This window comes from Lacerta agilis, chromosome 4, assembly GCF_009819535.1.
Source record: "Lacerta agilis isolate rLacAgi1 chromosome 4, rLacAgi1.pri, whole genome shotgun sequence".
In the NCBI taxonomy this organism is placed as follows: Eukaryota; Metazoa; Chordata; class Lepidosauria; order Squamata; family Lacertidae; genus Lacerta; species Lacerta agilis.
Window position 1 is genome coordinate 18,414,640 of NC_046315.1, and position 19,132 is coordinate 18,433,771.

The following is a 19,132-nucleotide window of genomic DNA, read 5'->3' on the forward strand; positions in this document are numbered from 1 at the left end:
CCTCCTCCTCCTCCTCTTCTTCTTTAGGCCACTCCCTCAGCGAATGTTTTCCCCAGAATGTGCCCTGGAACTTTGATATTGATGGATACAAAAACTTGGATGGAGTATGCAGAAATGGCGAAACTTACCGGAAGAATAAGAAATCAATATACCAAACTTTTAATAAAAGAATGGAAATGGTTTGTTGAACATTTACAGAGAAATTGCAAAACAGGTAAAAACATTAGCAGGATTATTGTACTAACCTGCACTTTCCCAAGAGTATATATTTAAAGTAGATAATTAAATGAATTTGGATATGCAGAAGGTATTAAAAAATAAATTTAAGGAAGCGCAGAAAGAGGGGTAAGGAAGTCAAACTTTGAAATCTTAAATTGATTGTAAAACGAATGAAATGCATAAACTTGAAAAGTATAAATAAAAACTTTTTTAAAAAAATAAACTTTGATGTTGACTTTTTCTTGCCTGCATGGAGGCAAATGAAATTAAATGTAGGCGGTTGAAGGTTCAGCTTCCAGTATATCCAGGTAAGGCTGGTGAAGAGCTCCGTGTGAAACTCTGGCAAGCCGCTACCAGTCACTATTTTGGAAAGGCAGCTTCCTATATTCTTCAGATAATGCACCTGCCAAATGTGAAGAAGCAACTATCTTAAATTCCTGTGAGTTTACCTTAGCAAGGACCTCACTTGGAAAATCAACATAACTCAGGTGATCAGAAAGGCCCAACAGAGACTCCATTTCCTCAGGGTCTTGCGAAAGAATGTTAAACAACCGATTAACTCCTTTTAATGGTCCACAATAGAAAGTGTCCTTTCATATTGTATCACAGTGTGGTATGCTGGCCTGACAGCCACGGACAGAAAGTCTCTACAGAGGGTGGTGAATACAGCACATGATATCATGGGCTGTGCCTTGAGTCCGCTGGATGACATCGCAAGGGATCGTTGCCTTAGGAGAGTGAGAAAAATTCTCAGGGACGATTCACACCCCGGCCAGCACCTCTTTAATCTTCTACCCTTGGGCAGGAGATATAGAAGTATAATCAGCCGTACCAATAGGCTAAAAAATAGCTTCTATCCACGGGCTGTTAGGCTGTTGAACAGAAAATAGCATAGTAAAATTGACTTGCAAGGTGGTGTGTTGTTTGATAAGAGATTGAGTGTTGGGGGAGGGAGGCTCGTTTAATTTCATTGTACAATGACAATAAAGGTATTATTATTATTATTATTATTATCTGTTGTTATAGGTGTCTTGCCTAAAATACACCATTCTGCAAAGCAATTTTCCCAAGTAGATTCTGTACAGTCATACCTTGGAAGCCGAACGGAATCCGTTCCAGAAGTCTGTTGGACTTCCAAAACGTTCAGCAACCAAGGTGCGGCTTCTGATTGGCTGCAGGAGCTTCCTGCACACAATCGGAAGCCGTGCCAGACGTTTGGCTTCCAAAGAATGTTCGCAAATCAAAACACTCACTTCCAGATTTGCAACATTCAGGAGCCAAAGCGGATGAGTGCCAAGGCATTCAGCTTCAAAGGTACGACTGTATATTTTTGCTAATATATGCACTTTAACAAACACTTTGCCCCAATATATGCATTTTTGTAGCTATTACATGACTGCAGAACTGTATTTCAAAGATTCAGATTTGGAAGGATGATTGTGTTTTGGTTTGCATATTGTTCTGGAAAGTGCATATTAGGTAGGTCCGCTTTTCAATGTGAACTGAATCAAATCCCTCTCCCATCCCTAATGGGTAAATAGATGACCCTTGTGTGTGGCATTCTGTAAGCATTTCACACATAATGGAGCCATCGGTGTTGGGCAGAGTGATCTGCACATGACACAAGGCTGAAAGATCCTTCACAATCACAACACATAGTCAAGATTGGTGAAATAAAAAGGTTGCCTTCACTGCATGACGTTGCATCTACACACGTCTGCTGTGTTGGAATTTCAGCGGCCAGTTACTCAACAATATTCCAAATAGCACTTGCTTTTGCAGAGAAGGGTGGTAAAGGGTGTTTGCTCTTTAAGAAATCTGGAGTCTGTCAAACTCCCATTACTGTTAATTATCCTAAATGTAAGTTTACTGGGTTATATTCCGAAAGATGCCCATGAACAACCATTACAATTATAGCCGGGTTTGGGTGTGCTATGAAAGAAATCACATACTGGAGGCATTGGCAAGCTGTCAGTTCACTGCACCGTACCGGTCTCCTAAATTATAGGGTGCCTCGGCATATAAATCAGCATTTTCTCTAAGTGAAGTTGACATCTCTCCAGTTGAGTTCAAGCATCATGTTGGAATAAACTTTTTTTTTTTTTTGCAATAGCTCTTTGTGGGGTCTTGAAGGCCGTTACAATCCCCACTCTCTCAGGGTGGAGAGGAAGGTTGGGGTTTGTTGTTTAAGCACTTTTCTTCTGAGTACCTCAGAAACAAAGAAATCCTGTTGTAGGAATATAATAACACCAGGACACCGTAGGGCAGGGGCGTAGCAATGGGGTTCAGTGGGGATTGTGCGCTCCCGGTGCCATGTCTCCGGGGGTGACAAGGCATGCGGTTTGCCGGCGCTGGCGCTCCAGCGCCGCATGGACAGTGCCAGGATCCTCTGCTCGCGGCTGCAGCCGCATGTAGAGGATCCTCCGTTTGTGGCGGCGGCAACTGCTACATAGCGTTGTACATAGCGACGCTGTGCATGTGTGCTATGTAGTGATGCCCCGCCCCTGGGTGCACATCATGTTTCCCGAGCAGCTTCCTACACCTCTGCCGTAGGGGGTTGTTTTAAGAATTACTGAGGTAATGTTTGTCAAGCATGTTGTGAGCATTTAGGACACAATTCAGTGCCTAGCTGATTTCTTCCCTCTCCAGTTACTCTCTGGTCTTCCACTTCTGTCCTGTTGGGGTTCTCCTTTCTCCTGTTGGCTCCTCACACGAAGAGAGATACACAAATGGAAGAACTGTAGAAAAGGGATAGCCTGAATTGTATCCTAAAAGTATCATGATGGTTCGGGCAGACTTGTATACAGGGCCGGCGCGTCCATTAAGGCGAACTAGGCAGTTGCCTAGGGCGCTAAAATGGAGGGGGCGCTAGCCAGGCTTTGGGGGGGGCGGGACGGTCTAGCAGCAGCTTCTCCGCTGTAGCAGAGAAGGTGCTGCTTGCCTCTCCACCCTCACCTCCCGCTAAAGCAGGCTTTGGCAGGGGGGGGAGGGGCGCCAGAAGGTGGTCTTGCCTAGGGTACAAAAAACCCTAGCACCGGCCCTGCTTGTATAATGATGATATCGCCACTGGGGAAGGAATCTGAAATATTCTTCCAACCACAATTCCACCTGCCATGGGCTTGTAGCTGAGTGATAGAGCATTTGGTCTGCATGCAGGAGGTTTCAGGTTCAATACCTAGGTATGGCTGGGAATGTTTCTGCCCCAAACCCTGGAGAATCACTGTCAGCTAGTTTACGCTATACTGAACTAAATAGGCCAAAGAGAGGTCAGTCATACAGGCCTCTCTCACCCCATCGGTACCCTGCTCCTGTGACAGACTCCAGAGGCAAATGTTACTCCAGAATGACAGCAATTTCCCTTCTTTCATCAGCTGTGCAGCAATAGGTGGAGCATGCATTTTCTCCTCGGATTATTTGGATCCAGGTCAGAGACTGCAGCTCCCCCCCCAATACACACACACACACACACACACACCTCTGTTGGGAATATTCCAACTGGTCTAGGATCTATGAGAGAAGAATCCGCAGCATCAAGATGCATTTGTTGCTTATGGCCTGAAACTCTCTTAATGACACCCAAGGGCATATTTTGACGTTCCAGATGTGGGTGTCATTCTTTCATCCACATCCTAGCACTTAATGTACCATCTCAACTGTTTTCCGGTGGTGCATCTAAAAAAGCAAATTGACAGGCTGTCCTTTGCAGCGGTCCATTTTAGGCCTTGTAAATTATACCTTGGGGCGTGTTTGCGTTTCTGAACCACAGGTTTAGTCACGGCCATGTGCCCTTCCAGAAACGCAGGCATAGATCAAAAAAGATTCGGTGGTGTGCTTCCCCCCCCTTTATGCTACACACTTTTCATTAGATCAGAGACCTTTATATGAGAGAAAATAAACGACACAGGTCACAAGGCTATTATTTATTTAGTTACTTCGAAGGCTTGGATCCTAGTCTTCATCCCATGGACTTTCAGAGGCGCTCACATAAAATGGAGAAACGAAAAAAACACACAAGAAAAACAACATAGTGAAACTGCAGAGCAGCATAAAATGAAATCCGATGCACAGCCATCATAGGCACCAACCCTCACCCCCCCCAAATGGGACAGGACTGAGCCCCCCCCCAACCTTGAGGGGACTGGCCTCACCAAGCCTTGCTGCAGCTGCTGTGGCCCTTTGCCAGGCCTTGCTAGTACCTTGGACCCGGCTTGGAGCTGCAGAAACTCCACTGCTGCCACCTGCTGCCTGGAGTTCCTTATTGCAATGCACCTTGGTGGCTGCGGCAGCCTCTCAAATTGCAATGCTCTCGAATTTTGCATCCACTCCTAGGTTGCATCACCAAACTGACTGTGCCCCCTAAGAACAGATTTCCTTTGGCACAGCTGGGCCTTGGGAGACTCAAATATGTTTTTGTACTGTTCCCTATCTCCTGTTGATCCCCTGTTGCTTGTTAGCTGAATAAAAACATAGCTTAAGGAATGTGTGTGCTCTGAGGGAAGGCTGCTCCTCTGACATCCATATTGGAGTCTGAATTTTCCTGGGTGGGGCTTGAGCCAGAAATTAATATAAGAAGAATACCCTCTAGACCAACCTTTCTCAGCCTTGGGTTTCCAGATGTTGGACAACAACTCCCATCATCCCTGACCGATGGTCCTACTAGCTAGGGATGATGGGAGTTGTAGTCCAACAACACCTGGGGACCCAAGGCTGAGAAAGGCTGTTCTAGACACTGACCCCAGACCTGGGGGCTGACCCAAGGGTTACATGAAACTATATGCAGAGCAGGGACAAAAGATTTAAATGATGCCCATTCTCAGCATAGAGGGGCAAAGACGGGGGGAAAAAACAATATGCCATCTGTCCAGCCACTTGCTCTTGAATGTGCAAAAGTTCTTTATTTTTCAAAATAAAGAAAAAGCTTGCCTATGTTCCCTTAAAAGCACTTGACATGAAAACATTCACAGCAGAGAACCTTATTCCCATAACTTAATTACAGTGTTGGATTTTTGCTATCTCTTCTCTCTCTCTCTCTCTCTCTCTTCCCCCCCCCCCTTTGTTGGCATGTTTACTTAGAAAGAATGCTGATCCCCGTACCTTCATTTCCCTTGACACGGACTTTTTCAACATAAGAAAAAATCTGTAATAGTTGTTTGATAACATGTGATTTTAAATTGTTGTGTGGTTTTTATTCTACAGATGTAACAGTTGTAAACTGATTTGATCCTTTTTAAATGACATTGCAGTGGGCAAGTCTTTTTTTTTAAAACCAAATAAATAAAAGTAAATGTTTGATATTCACCCTGGGAACTTATGGTGCCAGATGGGCGGGGTATAAATAAATTATTATTATTATTATTATTATTATTATTATTATTATTATTATTATTGGCAAGAAATCTGAAGAAGGCAAAGTCATAATACAATGCCCCTATTCATTGCAGGGGGTTGGACAGTTCTACAATTCTGATTTTTCGTTTGTTTGTTTCTATTTCTATGCAACAACATGTCCGATCAACCCTACTTCAATGTTTGCAATCAGAATGCATTAGCAAAATTATATATTTGCAAATACACCCGGACTGCATTCTTTTTTTCTGATCACAGAGTGCAGGCTTTAAGAATCAAAGGTCGAGAAAGGGGAGATTCAGAAGTACCAACTTCCTGCCTCGGCAGGGAACACATTTCAGTGGCTTAGACTGGCCAAATGATTAAAGAATTTTGGAACAAACAAGCCCACTAGGTGGCAGAGGAAGATCTTCACATAACACACAGAGCCGGAGGGAATTCTTTTTGGCACTGACGTCCACGGTGCTTTCTGAAAATCAACCTGTTTATTCTTTTGCATGCTAAAATGCTCAGTGATGACACCATCCCCTTCTAATATTTTTTGCATGCTATATTTTTGCAGGGATTGTCGAGTCAGTCATTTATGTCCAAAAAAATGAACATGGCTTTCCATCAAGACCAAGAAAGGCATTTTTTTGCACAGGTTGTTAGCAAATGTCCCATGGGGGCAAGTTGTGAGACTGACCCCCAGGTAGGGACGAAGCCTGCGTGCACCCCTGGCTACTCGAGTCCAGGGGCACATTCATATGCGATTGTTCCCCAGCGTGAAGAACAACACACACAAGCCATTAAGGCTAAAACTACTTTATTGCAGATAAGATGCAGAGTATGTCTCTGCTTGCCAGCTCATTAAGTCAGAGCTGTGCATTAGCGTGTCCGGCATCTCTCGAGCCAGAAAAGAAAGTAAAGTACAATAGTAAAGTACTTTTAACAGTTTATTTTATTTCATTTACTCATTAAAAAACCCAAAAACATTCATCTAGTGATCATCATCACTGAAAACAACACACCACATATAACGGATGCAGCAGTAGTTAAATATTTTCCCTAGTCATGTGCAATTCCTGGCTACTGGGAATGCTAGCTAGGGCTGATGACAATTGGAGTCGAACAATGTCTGGAAGACTTCATCGCTGGTATAGCTTATATAACCTTTTTTGCAACTTTCTTCAGTTTTGTCATCCATTCAGCTAGGAAGGCTAAATGTAAAGGGAGGCAGAACAACTGTACTCTCCATTAAAAATCTTTATGTTGTTGTTGTTGATATTGCATCCTTTCCCCCCCAAAGAGCCCAAATTTATGACACTGGCAGTTATGAAAAGCATGGGCACTGACTGCCCCCACCCCCAGTGTTGTGATATGGCCATTTGCACCTTCTAAAATTCCACCTGGTGCACCCCTTCACTGTTATGGAAACACATTTTCTCTCTTAGTTATGAAGTTTATTGGACAGGGCTATTCAGTGAGAATTTGGAGTATGCATCAGCAGACCCTCCAAGTGCCCCAATTGTCCCTGATTTGGAGACGCCATCCTGGTTTCTTATTTGATCCCAGAATGTCCCACTTTTCCTTAGGATGTCCCTATTTTCATTGGATAAATGTTGGAGGGTATGGAATTACCCAACCCTTGAGCCACCTGAAGGTAATCCTGTATAGTGAAGTTTTTTTTAATGTTTAATGTTTTATTATGTTTTAATATATGTTGGAAGCTGCTCAGAGTGGCTGTAGGAACCCAATAAGATGTGTGGGTATAAATAGTAAAATTATCATTATGGAATGGGATGTCCATATTTTCATCGGAGAAATGTTGGAGGTTATGCATCGGCTCGACATTCCATCTTGAACAGTGTTGTGAATCAGGTGGATCATGGAACCCCCAACCTTCAAAGTAGCTGGGTTGCCTCTGTTTCTGCAAACAAAACAAACACCTTCCCCCAACATATACAGGGCTAAAGGTTCCCCATCCCTGGGCCTGATCCAGCAGGGCCCTTAAATTTTTTCAAGGTTTGGTGGCTCGTATTACAGTGGCTTCAGGTGGCTGTGAAGTGCACTGTTTGGGTTTGAAATACTTTATTTCCTTGGCCCATCTCTAACTTACATAGCAGACCAGGCCACACATGCTTAGCTCTGTAGAAGCAGCTGCAGCACTACCAGTTTGGGGCTTGGTGGGCAGCCGAATGTGATGGGACTGCATCCAGCTCCCTGTTCCCTCTCCCAGACAGCTAATCAGTGCATAAGAACGTAATAAGAGTCTGCCAATGGCCCATCTAGTCCAGCACCCTATTTTCACAGGGGGCAACCTGTGGGGAACCCTCAAGCAAGACCTGAGCACAAGAGCACTCTCAAGCCTGGATAGCTCAGTTGGTTACAGAGTGGTGCTGAAAACGCCAAGGTAGCAAGTTTGATCCCTGTATGGGACAGCTGCATTTTCCCGCATTGCAGGGGGTTGGACCAAAGTGATCCTCAGGGTCCCTTCCAACTCCATGATTTTAGGATTCTAAGATTCCTGAGGTTTCCAGCAACTGGTATTCAGAAGTAGAGGCAGAGCAAAGCCATCATGCCTAGTGGCCTTTGATAGTCCTCTCCTCCATGAATTGGTCTACTCCTCTTTTAAAGGCATCTAGGCTGGTGACCATCTTGACCTGTCCATAGCTTCTCGAAGCTACTAACATGAGTTTGGCCAAACTGCGAGAGGCAGTGAAGGATAGGCGTGCCTGGCGTGCTTTGGTCCATGGGGTCACGAAGAGTCGGACACGACTGAACGACTGAACAACAACAACAAGGCTGGTGACCATCACTGCCTCCTTGTGGAAGGCAGCTCCATAGTTTAACTACACGCACTTGCAATTTCGTTGGGCCCCAACATATGGATTGGAGTTTGTCGTGCAAGTTCCTCATCCACTTGAGCGCAAGGTTTGCTTCAACATGCACATGAAGCACATGTTTCCTAGCCTGGAGCAGTCAAAGTGATGACTGACTCCTGCATCTTGCTGCTTGCTTCACTCTTTTGACACCAACTTACATGTTTGGTCACGAATAGGAGTGAGCCATGTGCAGAGTGAGAGGGCTGTTTAAATAGCAATTGCTTACAATGCTATTTACTATCCCATTCCAAGTTGCTCCTAAACACATTTTTTCCCCTTTAGAAAATAGCAATAGCTGTGACTCATAAAAAGCCATGCCTGAGCTGTAATTGTATAGGTAATTGTTTTTTTAGAGGATTCATCTGGCTAATCAAACACAATGTTTCATCTGGGAGTGGGTAGAATTACACCTTAACTTTATGGAAGATTACAATGTTGGGGCGTTGCTAGCAGGAGGCTAACAACTGAAGAGGGCTAAAGATTAGCCCAGCTCTCTAAGCTCTGCCCTGCAGATGCTGTTAAGATAATTCAGTGAAGGTGACAGGAAACACAGCACCCTCCAGTATCTCAAACATAGCTGTCAACCCTCCTTGCTGTTTCCCAATGCTATAATAAGGGAATTTCCCACAAAAACGGGGAAAGGTTGACAGCTGTGATCTCAAACCCGGTAAGTGGGTGGCTTGCCTATTATCATAGAATTGTAAACTTGGAAGGGATCCTGGGGGTTCTCTAGTCCAACCCCCTGCAATGCAGGAATCTCGGCTAAAGCATCCATGACAAATAGCCACCCAACCTTTGCTTAAAAACCTCGAAGGATGGGGAGTCCACAACCTCCTGAGGGAGACCATTCCACTGTGGAGCAGCTCTTACCATCAGAAAGTTCTTCCTGAAGTTAAGTCAGAATCACCTCTCTTGTAACTTGAAGCCATTGGTTTGAGCTCTAACCTCTCTGAAGTGGAAGAACACAAGCTTGCTCCATCTTCTATTGAGATATTTGAAGATGGCTATCGTATCTCCTCCCAGTCCTCCTCTTTTCCAGGCTAACCCTACCCAGCTCCTCCAACCATTCCTCATCACTTGTAACTTCCTTATAACCTGTCCCAACCCAGCTACAATTGGTTACGACAAAGTGCCTTTGAAACTTATTTCATGATTTATTATTACCCAGCACATTTTCAGAAATACACAGGCAAAAGGGCAGTGGTCCTTCCCTTGAGGAGCTTACAGACTCAAACGGACAATGAAGAAAACAATAGATGGAGGGATAAAGAGGGAGGAGGGCGGGTTTGATCCAGTTGCTCAGCCACATTCCCTTACCCCAGATGAATTATTACCTGCCAGCTGTCAGCAACAGAAGCTGCTTCCATCATGGGCTGAGCAGGATCCAGCTGCTTAGCCTTATTCCCTTGCCTCAGAGGACCCCAGAGGCATGTGTTGATTGGCAACCATCAATTGCCAGCAAGGCTGAGCGAGATCCAGCTGACTCAAAAGACTTTGGTAGGCGCCTGAAGAATCCCAGTACCATATGGACACCATGCAGTTTCTGCTCCTGTGCCAGATTTGAGTGCAGTTTTAGTCTGGGAGTCTTTTGTAAGCTGCTTTGAGAACCTCTCGGGGCCATTCTAACATAGGAATAATTCAGGAAAGCTAAGTTTTGTTCCATTGGTTCCAGGGGGAATAAGGCTTTAATCCCATACCCCATTGAACACAATGGGGATTCGTTCTTGGTAGACGTGGGCAGGACTGAGGAAGGGAAGGGCCATAGCTAGCTCAGTGGCAGAGTCCCTGCTTTGGATGCACAAGGTCCCAGGTTCAATCCCAGGCATCTCCAAGTAGATAGAGATAGAGGGACCAATGGTCTAACTAGGGATAAGGCAGCATCCCTATGTTTCCATGAGCTGCTGCAAGTTTAGCTGGATTGGGACCTTGTTCCAAACTGTTGCACAATGCACAGCAGTCAACCACACGATGTTTGGTTTACCATGGGGATTAGGTAATTTTCACTGTAGCAACCCTTTTTCAGGTGTTGGAAGTTTCTGAATGTACGTAAACACCTGCTTTGCAATCTCTGCCACTTAGAATGGCTTCCACTTGTGGAAGCCACTGATCCACAGTCAATAAGTGTGAATGGGTGCACTTGCCTTAGTGAAACTTGGTGATAAAGGCACCCTTGTTCATCTAATCCAGCCATAAACCTGTGAAAATTGTTCCTTGAAGCATATGAAAGCAATTAGAGATCGTTCTACACCAGGCACATTTCGGATACATATGCAGTGTTTGTTCTGAACTGTCTTTTCATCTTTCCCTTGTGTGTCTTCTCTACTAAACTTTCCCCCTACAAACTGAATCACTTATGACTGAAAGCTGCCCGAAGCTCTAATTTCCTATAACCTTTCCTTTCTTCCCTTTGAACTGTTGAATTTCTCATTATGCAATGCAAGGATTCTGTGCTTTATCTGAAAATTTGTGTAATATGTCAGAGCAGTTTCGTAAATTGTTTTTCTCATATATATATATATATATATATATATATATATATATATATACACACACCCTCATAATTTAGTATAAAATAGTGGGTGGACATAGAAGACGACACAGTGATTTTCAAGCAGCTCTCTTTATTCTCAGGCTGGAACAGACCTGAACTGAAGGGCTGAGCCAGCCTGCTTACCTGGTATATAGCATTCAGTAACATGCAACAGTAATGACTCTCTAGCTACCCAATCCGTGAGCAGCAATCTCAATCCTTCATTTGCATGTGCGGACCTGAGTGAGAACTGCAGCCATGGTAGGCAGAGTGAAACTATATACACAACTGGCCTAGGGTGAGAACTTCAATACATAACATTTAGTACTTTAGATTTCCTCTTATTCAAAAAACATTAAACGTAGACTAACAGTGAACCGGTTTTATTGCAAGCCCATTCAGAATGTAAACACATTAAAATTGCAAGCCTAAACACACTGATCTTAAAGGAAGTCTGATTGAAATCAATGGGGTTTACTCTTGTGCAGATATGTAAAGGATTGCACAGCACATCTCAGGAAGATACATTAGCGCAGTTATAAAACGGCAGTTAAAGTCTTGCCACTGTTTTATATGTATAGTGATTAAATACAGACTGTTGAAAAAAGGCATTTTGTTTTGAAGACAGAATTCAAGATTGCATAGTTCTGGATGTACTCAACTCTTGATGTCCTGGCAGAAATGTTAATGTTTTCTTCCCTTATAGGAAATGGATTTTTATAAATGCTAACAGCTAAACCAGCTGTTGCTGTTCATGACACAAATCACTCTTTTCACATTCAGATCGAACTGCCACTGCTTCGACCCACGGAACAAATAGAAGGATCCTAGAACCAAAAGGAGATTGTATTATTATAGCAGATTTATATTAAGGAGGGTTGGTGCAAAGACAGCAGAGTCAATGTTCCAAAGCACCTTTGGGGACCATGACATGCAAGAAAACAGAGTTTTGAACTCCTTGCAAACTGCTCCTGTAGCTGTAACTGTGGACTCAGCTACATTAGTAAAGAAAAAGTGCTTTATATGCATTATAACCCTGTGACACCAGATGGCGCTGCGGAGTCCCGGCTTTCACCAACGTGATTTCCCATAATAAAATTTACAAAGCCTTTTCCTGAAACGCTTTCTTGATGTGTCTAGATCCAGCCTTTGTTTGCCTTCAGAATTTCCCAGTGCAGGAGAAGGTTGATGGATTTAGCAAATCAGGTTTCCTCTCCACTGTGTTTGCGATGCAATTATCCCATGAAGGTGTCTGAAAGCGTTCAAGGTTGATGGGCTTTGATGCCACCAAATTGTCAGAAACCGCAAACCTGGTGTCATTAGCTTTTTACTGATGACGTGAATGTCACTACAGAGAAGCAGCCAGGCACCTATGAGGTCTCTCTCTCCCTATGAAATTATCAACCAGCTCCATGATTCTATGCACGAACCTGTGTTAAGTTATGCAGAAAAGCCCCCTTACCATTGTGCTGAAAGGCACCATCAACCTTCTGGCCAATTGCAGGAAAATCTTCTCTTATTTTTCTCGGGTAGCCCTTGTCCATGGATCGATTCTTTTCATCATATCTGAAGAGGACAATTAGATAAAATGAGTTCGTTCACATCAGGCAGGGAACCTGACTAAGGTGAGTTCAGCACATCATCCTAAAAAAATTGAACGAAAGGCATATAGTATGTAAAGATATAGCGTTTTTATCATTTTTGTTTTGGCCACTATTTCCTCCCACTCCCCTTACTTAAAATCCTTCTTAGTGCAAGCACAGAAAACATGGTGAGATCACTGATATATTCTGAACTATCCTCTATTAGGACTTTGGAGAACATTCCCTGTGATAGCCCAATGCAACATCTGTCCATGCACTGTTGCAAAATACATTCCCCAGAGATCTTACCTCCAGTACTTGTTACCAACGAAGAAATAGGTTTTCCCAGTATTTTTATCTAAAGCAGCTGCATCAATTTTCTTAATGCGTTGTGGGAAGCCCAAATGGTCAATGGTTTGGGGGTAACCAGGCTGCATCTGTAATCCGCTAAAGGCCCAGAAGTGATTATCTGTTCAAACAGGTGAAAAATGTTGTGTGAAAGAGTTTCTGGTTTCATTTAACAAAACTCACATAGATGTAGATGTCTTCATTGCAAAACAGTAAATCAGTTTCAGAAGGTTAACATCTTCTAGAGAGCAAGGCTTATTCTATCTTTTTCCTGGGGATTGTTGGGAATGATGCTCGCTCAGAGATGGCGAACTCCAAGACCCCTGAGCATCTCCCAGGAGGCCCTCTCTGGCTGGCATGTCCCTTCAGTCCAGAGTGCCTATATCTGCGACCCTTCTCTTATGAGAAAAGCACACAAATCTTCTAGCGTCATGCAGCAAGAAGAAGGAAACATCCATAGATCTAAACTACGTTTATTTACAGTCTACCTGTATATAAAGAGAATCCATTTCCACGTCTGTGTTCTCCAAGCTCTGGCAGAACAAGAAACAAACTGCGACACAGCAGAAGTGAAACCAACTTACAATAACACACTTAGGCGGAAGAGATAAGACAGTCTTCCGTTCCCACACTCTGTCTCAGACACTCATATGATTTATACTAATCACAATAGTCAAGCTGAAGCAGCAGAGGCTACACAAAATCCCAACAGGGATGTTCTCCACACCAGCTGGTCTGCTGAGGAAAAAGCAAAGTTCTTCTGAGCATGTCCTGGAGAACATACATGGGAGCTGGGAAAGCCTATCTCAAAATGAAAATTGAGATTTACAAGGCCCATAATTCTTCTCCAGCTAGGATCAAAATCCAGCCTGCAGAGAGATTCCCAGCTTCCCTTTTCCAACTCACCAGCTGGGGTTCTTCCTCTCCCAACCTCAGATGTTTTGTTCCCGGCCTGGGACTTTATATATTGAGTGTTGGGCACACACTACGGAAACCTCAACCACTTGCCATCTTAATTTGCCAATGATGCATTAAAATGAGCATATGCAATGCTCACAGTCCTTTTCTCACCTACCTAGCAAAGTCCCTGCCTGTCACCTCCAAAAAAGAGCAGGAGACCTCAGGAGAACTCTCTCCCCCAGAGCCAATCACATTGTTAATAAGATGGATGGAGGGGGCATAGGAGAATAAAGCCTCCATCTCTCGCTTTCCTCCTTGGTTAGCTGGTCCTGCTATGGTGAGAATAAGAGAGACTGGCATAACTCTAGGTTTCAGGCAGAAAATCCTTTCCCATCTCAACCTGGAGATGATGGAGATTGGAGCTGGAATCTTCTGCACACAAAACAGATGCTTTGCTTCTTAGCTACAGTCCTTACCAGTGCTCCAGAGTAGAATAGGTCTCCCCATCAATGGCTGTATACCACTCCCAAGTTCAGGGGCAGCATGTGTCCAAATGGGCAGCACAAGTAAGGAAAGGGCTATTGCCCACATGCCCTGCACCCTGTTGGTACAGATCTCCCATAGGCACCTGATTGTCCATTGTGGGAAACAGTGGCCAACACCGCTTTCAACATAACAAATAAGGATAATTTCAGGGTTTGTTGTTCAGTCGTTCAGTCGTGTCCGACTCTTCGTGACCCCATGGACCAGAGCACGCCAGGCACGCCTATCCTTCACTGCCTCTCGCAGTTTGGCCAAACTCATGTTAGTAGCTTCGAGAACACTGTCCAACCATCTCATCCTCTGTCGTTCCCTTCTCCTTGTGCCCTCCATCTTTCCCAACATCAGGGTCTTTTCTAGGGAGTCTTCTCTTCTCATGAGGTGGCCAAAGTACTGGAGCCTCAACTTCAGGATCTGTCCTTCTAGTGAGCATTCAGGACTGATTTCTTTGAGAATGGATAGGTTTGATCTTCTTGCAGTCCATGGGACTCTCAAGAGTCTCCTCCAGCACCATAATTCAAAAGCATCAATTCTTCGGCGATCAGCCTTCTTGATGGTCCAGCTCTCACTTCCGTACATTACTACTGGGAAGACCATAGCTTTAACTATACGGACCTTTGTCGGCAAGGTGATGTCTTTGCTTTTTAAGATGCTTTTAAGTTTTCTTGGCAGGGATACTGGAGTGGCTTGCCAGTTCCTACTCCAGGTGGATCACGTTTGGTCCAAACTCTCTACTATGACCTGTCCATCTTGACCTGTCCATAGCTTCCCTGAGTAATTCAAGCCCCTTCGCCACGACAAGGCAGTGATCCATGAAGGGGAATTTCAGGGTGGCTTACCTTTAAAAAAGAGGAGCTGATCTTTCATATTTTCATAAGCAGCTTGGATGTTAGATGGTAGAGAAGGCCAAAAGGTAGAAATCAATTCAAAATCAACTTCTGAATGACTGGGATACACTCTCCAGAGGTGCCTGAAATGAATAGGATTATTTTGCGTTTGTCTTGTAAAGGTAAAGGTAAAGGTAAAGGTAAAGGGACCCCTGACCATTAGGTCCAGTCGCGGACAATTCTGAAGAAGTGTGCATGCACACGAAAGCTCATACCAGGAACAAACTCAGTTGGTCTCTAAGGTGCTACTAGAAAGAATTTTCGATTTTGTTTTAACTCTGGGATTGTAGCGCTCATCTCGCTTTATTGACTGAGGGAGTCATGTGGCCAGCATGACTAAGCTGCTTCTGGTGAACCAGAGCAGCGCACGGAAACACTGTTTACCTTCCCGCCAGACCGGTACCTATTTATCTACTTGCACTTTGACGTGCTTTTGAACTGCTAGGTTGGCAGGAGCAGGGACCAAGCAATGGGAGCTCACCCCATCGCAGGGATTCAAACCGCTGACCTTCTGATCAGCAAGCCCTAGGCTCTGTGGTTTAACCCACAGCACCACCCGCGTCCGTGTTTGTCTTGTAAATAATAATAATAATAATAATAATAATAATAATAATAATTTTCTTAATGAGGACAACACAGATGTTTGGTGCTTCTGCAGCCCATCTGGCTGGCTCCTAGATTGGCTTTTTGGCTTTTTAAGGATCCCTCTTAGCAACGGAGTGTCTCATCATTGCGCCTTTTCCTGCAGTCCATTCTAGAATGTGTGCCAGTGCTTGGAATCCTGTCCTCTGTGGCTGGGGACGACGACGACATGCAATTATCAACTATTTCAGCAAGTCCAGCTACCACATGAAGCCTCTGAGACACCAAAAATGCATTATGTGAATGCTAAGTAGCTGTCAAGATTAGCTGTCAACTTCCTATCCCAAGTCCACGCTCTAGTGTGACCAAGACAGGATTGGGCTCATCAAGGGCAAGGAGGAGGTCTAGTCCCCACTCAGCTCTTATGAATGAATGGATACAATTTACTCCTAAAAGGAAAAGTAAAGTACTTGGGGACATAGTTGCAGTGAGACTACCAGCTCATCCCTCACGGACAAGGTTCCAGCTGTGTTGCATGTTCCGTGTGTGTGTGTGTGTGTGTGTGATTTGTAAGTGCTTTTTCTTCATACACACATACTCTACTCAACGTAATTACACGCATTTCTATAATGATTTTAATTAATTAGAAGATTCTCTACAGCTCCCCACCCATACACTTGTCTGCATATTCAGGCAGCAGGGCAAATGCAAACTTCAGTTTTTAAACAGATGCTAAGGGTGCTTGTACTTACCTGCCCCGTAGGAAAATCATTTCTCTTCGCATCGTAGTGACGGCATCAAATGTCATTTTCGGATCACAGGCCTTAGGGATTGATGGCTTCACTGGCTTTTTGGGTGGATTTCGCAATGGTCCTAAAAATAAGGAGGAGCATTTCAACCTCTTACCAACAATACCTACCTCCCCTCTCAAAAGTCCATGGTGATAGATGTGGTCCTCCTTCATTTTATCTGCACAACAATCCTGCGAAGTAGGCTATACTGAGAGATTGTACCTGGCCTGAGGCTCTCCAGGGAGCATCCTTGTGGGGATTTGAACTTGGCCTTATCCTGTCACCTCTTAAGCAGGCAAATAGGTTCAGGGGGCTGGATAGTTGCAGCATTGTGACCAACAGAATATGAGGTTTTGCATAAGGTGTTTCTAGCTCACGTGCTGGACCAGCAGCAGCTCCTCCTCTCAGATAGATTGTGGCTATGCACATATGTTAAAGCACATTTTCTAGCTCAAAGAATTCTGGGCATTGTAGTTTATACCTTAGAGAGTTGTGATTCCCAGTAACCCTTGACAAACTGCTGCACGCGGAATTCTCTGAGGGAAAGAATGTGCTTCGTAGAACCATAGAGATGGAAGGGACACCAAGGGTCCTCTAGTCTAACCCCCTGCGATGCAGGAATCTCAGCTAAAACATCAATGACAGATGACCATCCATAGAATCATAGAGTTGGAAGAGACCACAAGGGCCATCCAGTCCAACCCCCTGCCAAGCAGGAAACACCATCAAAGCATTCCTGACAGATGGCGGTCAAGCCTCCGCTTAAAGACCTCCAAAGAAGGAGACTCCACCACACTCCTTGGCAGCAAATTCCACTGTCGAACAGCTCTTACTGTCAGGAAGTTCTTCTTAATGTTTAGGTGGAATCTTCTTTCTTGTAGTTTGAATCCATTGCCCTGTGTCCGCTTCTCTGGAGCAGCAGAAAACAACCTTTCTCCCTCCTCCATGAAATGAGAGTCCACAACCTCCCAACGGAGACCGTTCAAACTGTGCTTTAAAGTTACAGTGTGCATGTGGTCATGTGACTCAGCCTCACATTGCAAGTTAACATTTCACCATTTGCAGAGGCAGATTTAGGGTATTGCGGCCAGTTCTGCCACACTGGGCTCTGAGCCTAGGGAGTGCCATAGGACACCACAACCATGGCAAAGTGAATTGAGAAGAATGGGAGGCGGGGGCACTGAATTCCGGCCTTGCACAGGATGTCGCTAAAATTTGAAAGATCGGAGTCTGCCCCTGACCATTTGGCTCAAACAGGCTACTTGCTACTACAGCGACTGCAGAAGCCATCCACCTTAACCCACAAGTTTTCTTCCAATAGTGGAAGCAGGCTGTGCAGAGCTTATATGAGGCCCAGGGTGGGAATCTTGTTCCTGACATGGCAGCGTAAATCCGGCAGGCCCCTGGGAGGGTGCCCCAGAGGGTTTAGCCCTCCAAGACCTGGGCAAGTGTGCCCATATGCCCTCCCCTCTGCATGGGCCTGAGTGGAAGTGTGTGTGTATGTGTGTGTGTGTACACCAACACACAAGCACGCGCACACACGCACACGCACACGCGCACACGCGCACACACACACACACACACACACACACACAAACGACTGTCCTTTTCAACTCACTGGAGAAAACACATTTGTACACACAACTTAGGATTCTAAGCATACATTATAACTTGAGAGATGTTGATTTCTTGCTCTTGGTTATTACCATGTGTTTTGGACATCGTCTCTTGTCTTACCATAGATGGCCTGAATGCCATCAATATCATCTTGGGTGAGTGGGAAATCGATGGGCTCCATGAGTTTGTAATTGGGGAACATCAGTGCTCTTGGGTCGCCAGAATGTGCAAGGCCGAGGGCATGGCCAATCTCATGAGTGGCAACAAGCATCAGGTTGAATTCTAAATGACAAAACAAGAGTGCAAAGATAAGTTACATGTGCAGCCTGACGTGTGTTCTGCCTCCCACTGAATTCCATGAGTCTTACTCTCAAGTAAGTGTGTCCATGATTGCTGGTATGCAGATGGAGAAAATAGCAAATATTTAAAATTATTTTTAATGCATACCATAACTTGCTTTGGATTTGCATTGCAGCATAACATTTAACCTGAACTAAGGAGGGAATGGAAATTATAAAGGTTCCTATTTGAAGGGTGTGCTTGGCTGCCCAACAAAATTTCCATTACGATGGGACAGCAGGATTTTTCTCATTCAAATTTCACTTTATGTTTTCTCTCAAGGATTGAAGAAAGAGCTCTGTGGTATAGACAGAGAGGCATGGAAGGCTACACTGGAGTTCCCCACCCCACCCCCCATCAACCTTACGTGGAGCCATCATTTCTGCAAGGGACACTTGTCCAACTTACGGACTAAGCTGGCAGTCCAATTTTCGTCGTCATCCAAGTGGACATTTCCACGGAAGGGGTGGCTGGGGGGGAACGCGTGACCGAGGACTCCCAGAGGACCGTCAAAACGCCGAGGACAGTTGCCATGTGCTAATCGAAAGCATAGGGAGGAGTCATTATTCATGTACTGCTACAGCAA

General features: G+C 44.6%; 1 protein-coding gene across 2 annotated transcripts in view; it reads right to left on the reverse strand.

The window, feature by feature from the left end:
- Positions 1-11,331: 11,331 nt before the first annotated feature.
- LOC117045279 (matrix metalloproteinase-27-like) overlaps positions 11,332-19,132 on the reverse strand; it is a 12,665-nt gene continuing 4,864 nt past the window's right edge. Inside the window, exons 4-10 of one of the 2 annotated variants that reach the window (XM_033146188.1) lie at positions 18,955-19,083; positions 18,328-18,489; positions 16,552-16,672; positions 15,170-15,300; positions 12,852-13,011; positions 12,422-12,525; positions 11,332-11,786 (exon numbers count right to left, since the gene is read on the reverse strand). In XM_033146188.1, the coding sequence (XP_033002079.1) occupies positions 11,686-11,786; positions 12,422-12,525; positions 12,852-13,011; positions 15,170-15,300; positions 16,552-16,672; positions 18,328-18,489; positions 18,955-19,083 (908 nt within the window). In that variant the 3' untranslated portion in view covers positions 11,332-11,685. Of the gene's footprint in view, positions 11,787-12,421; positions 12,526-12,851; positions 13,012-15,169; positions 15,301-16,551; positions 16,673-18,327; positions 18,490-18,954; positions 19,084-19,132 lie in introns of those variants that run through there. The other variant, XM_033146189.1, reaches the window with a different exon arrangement.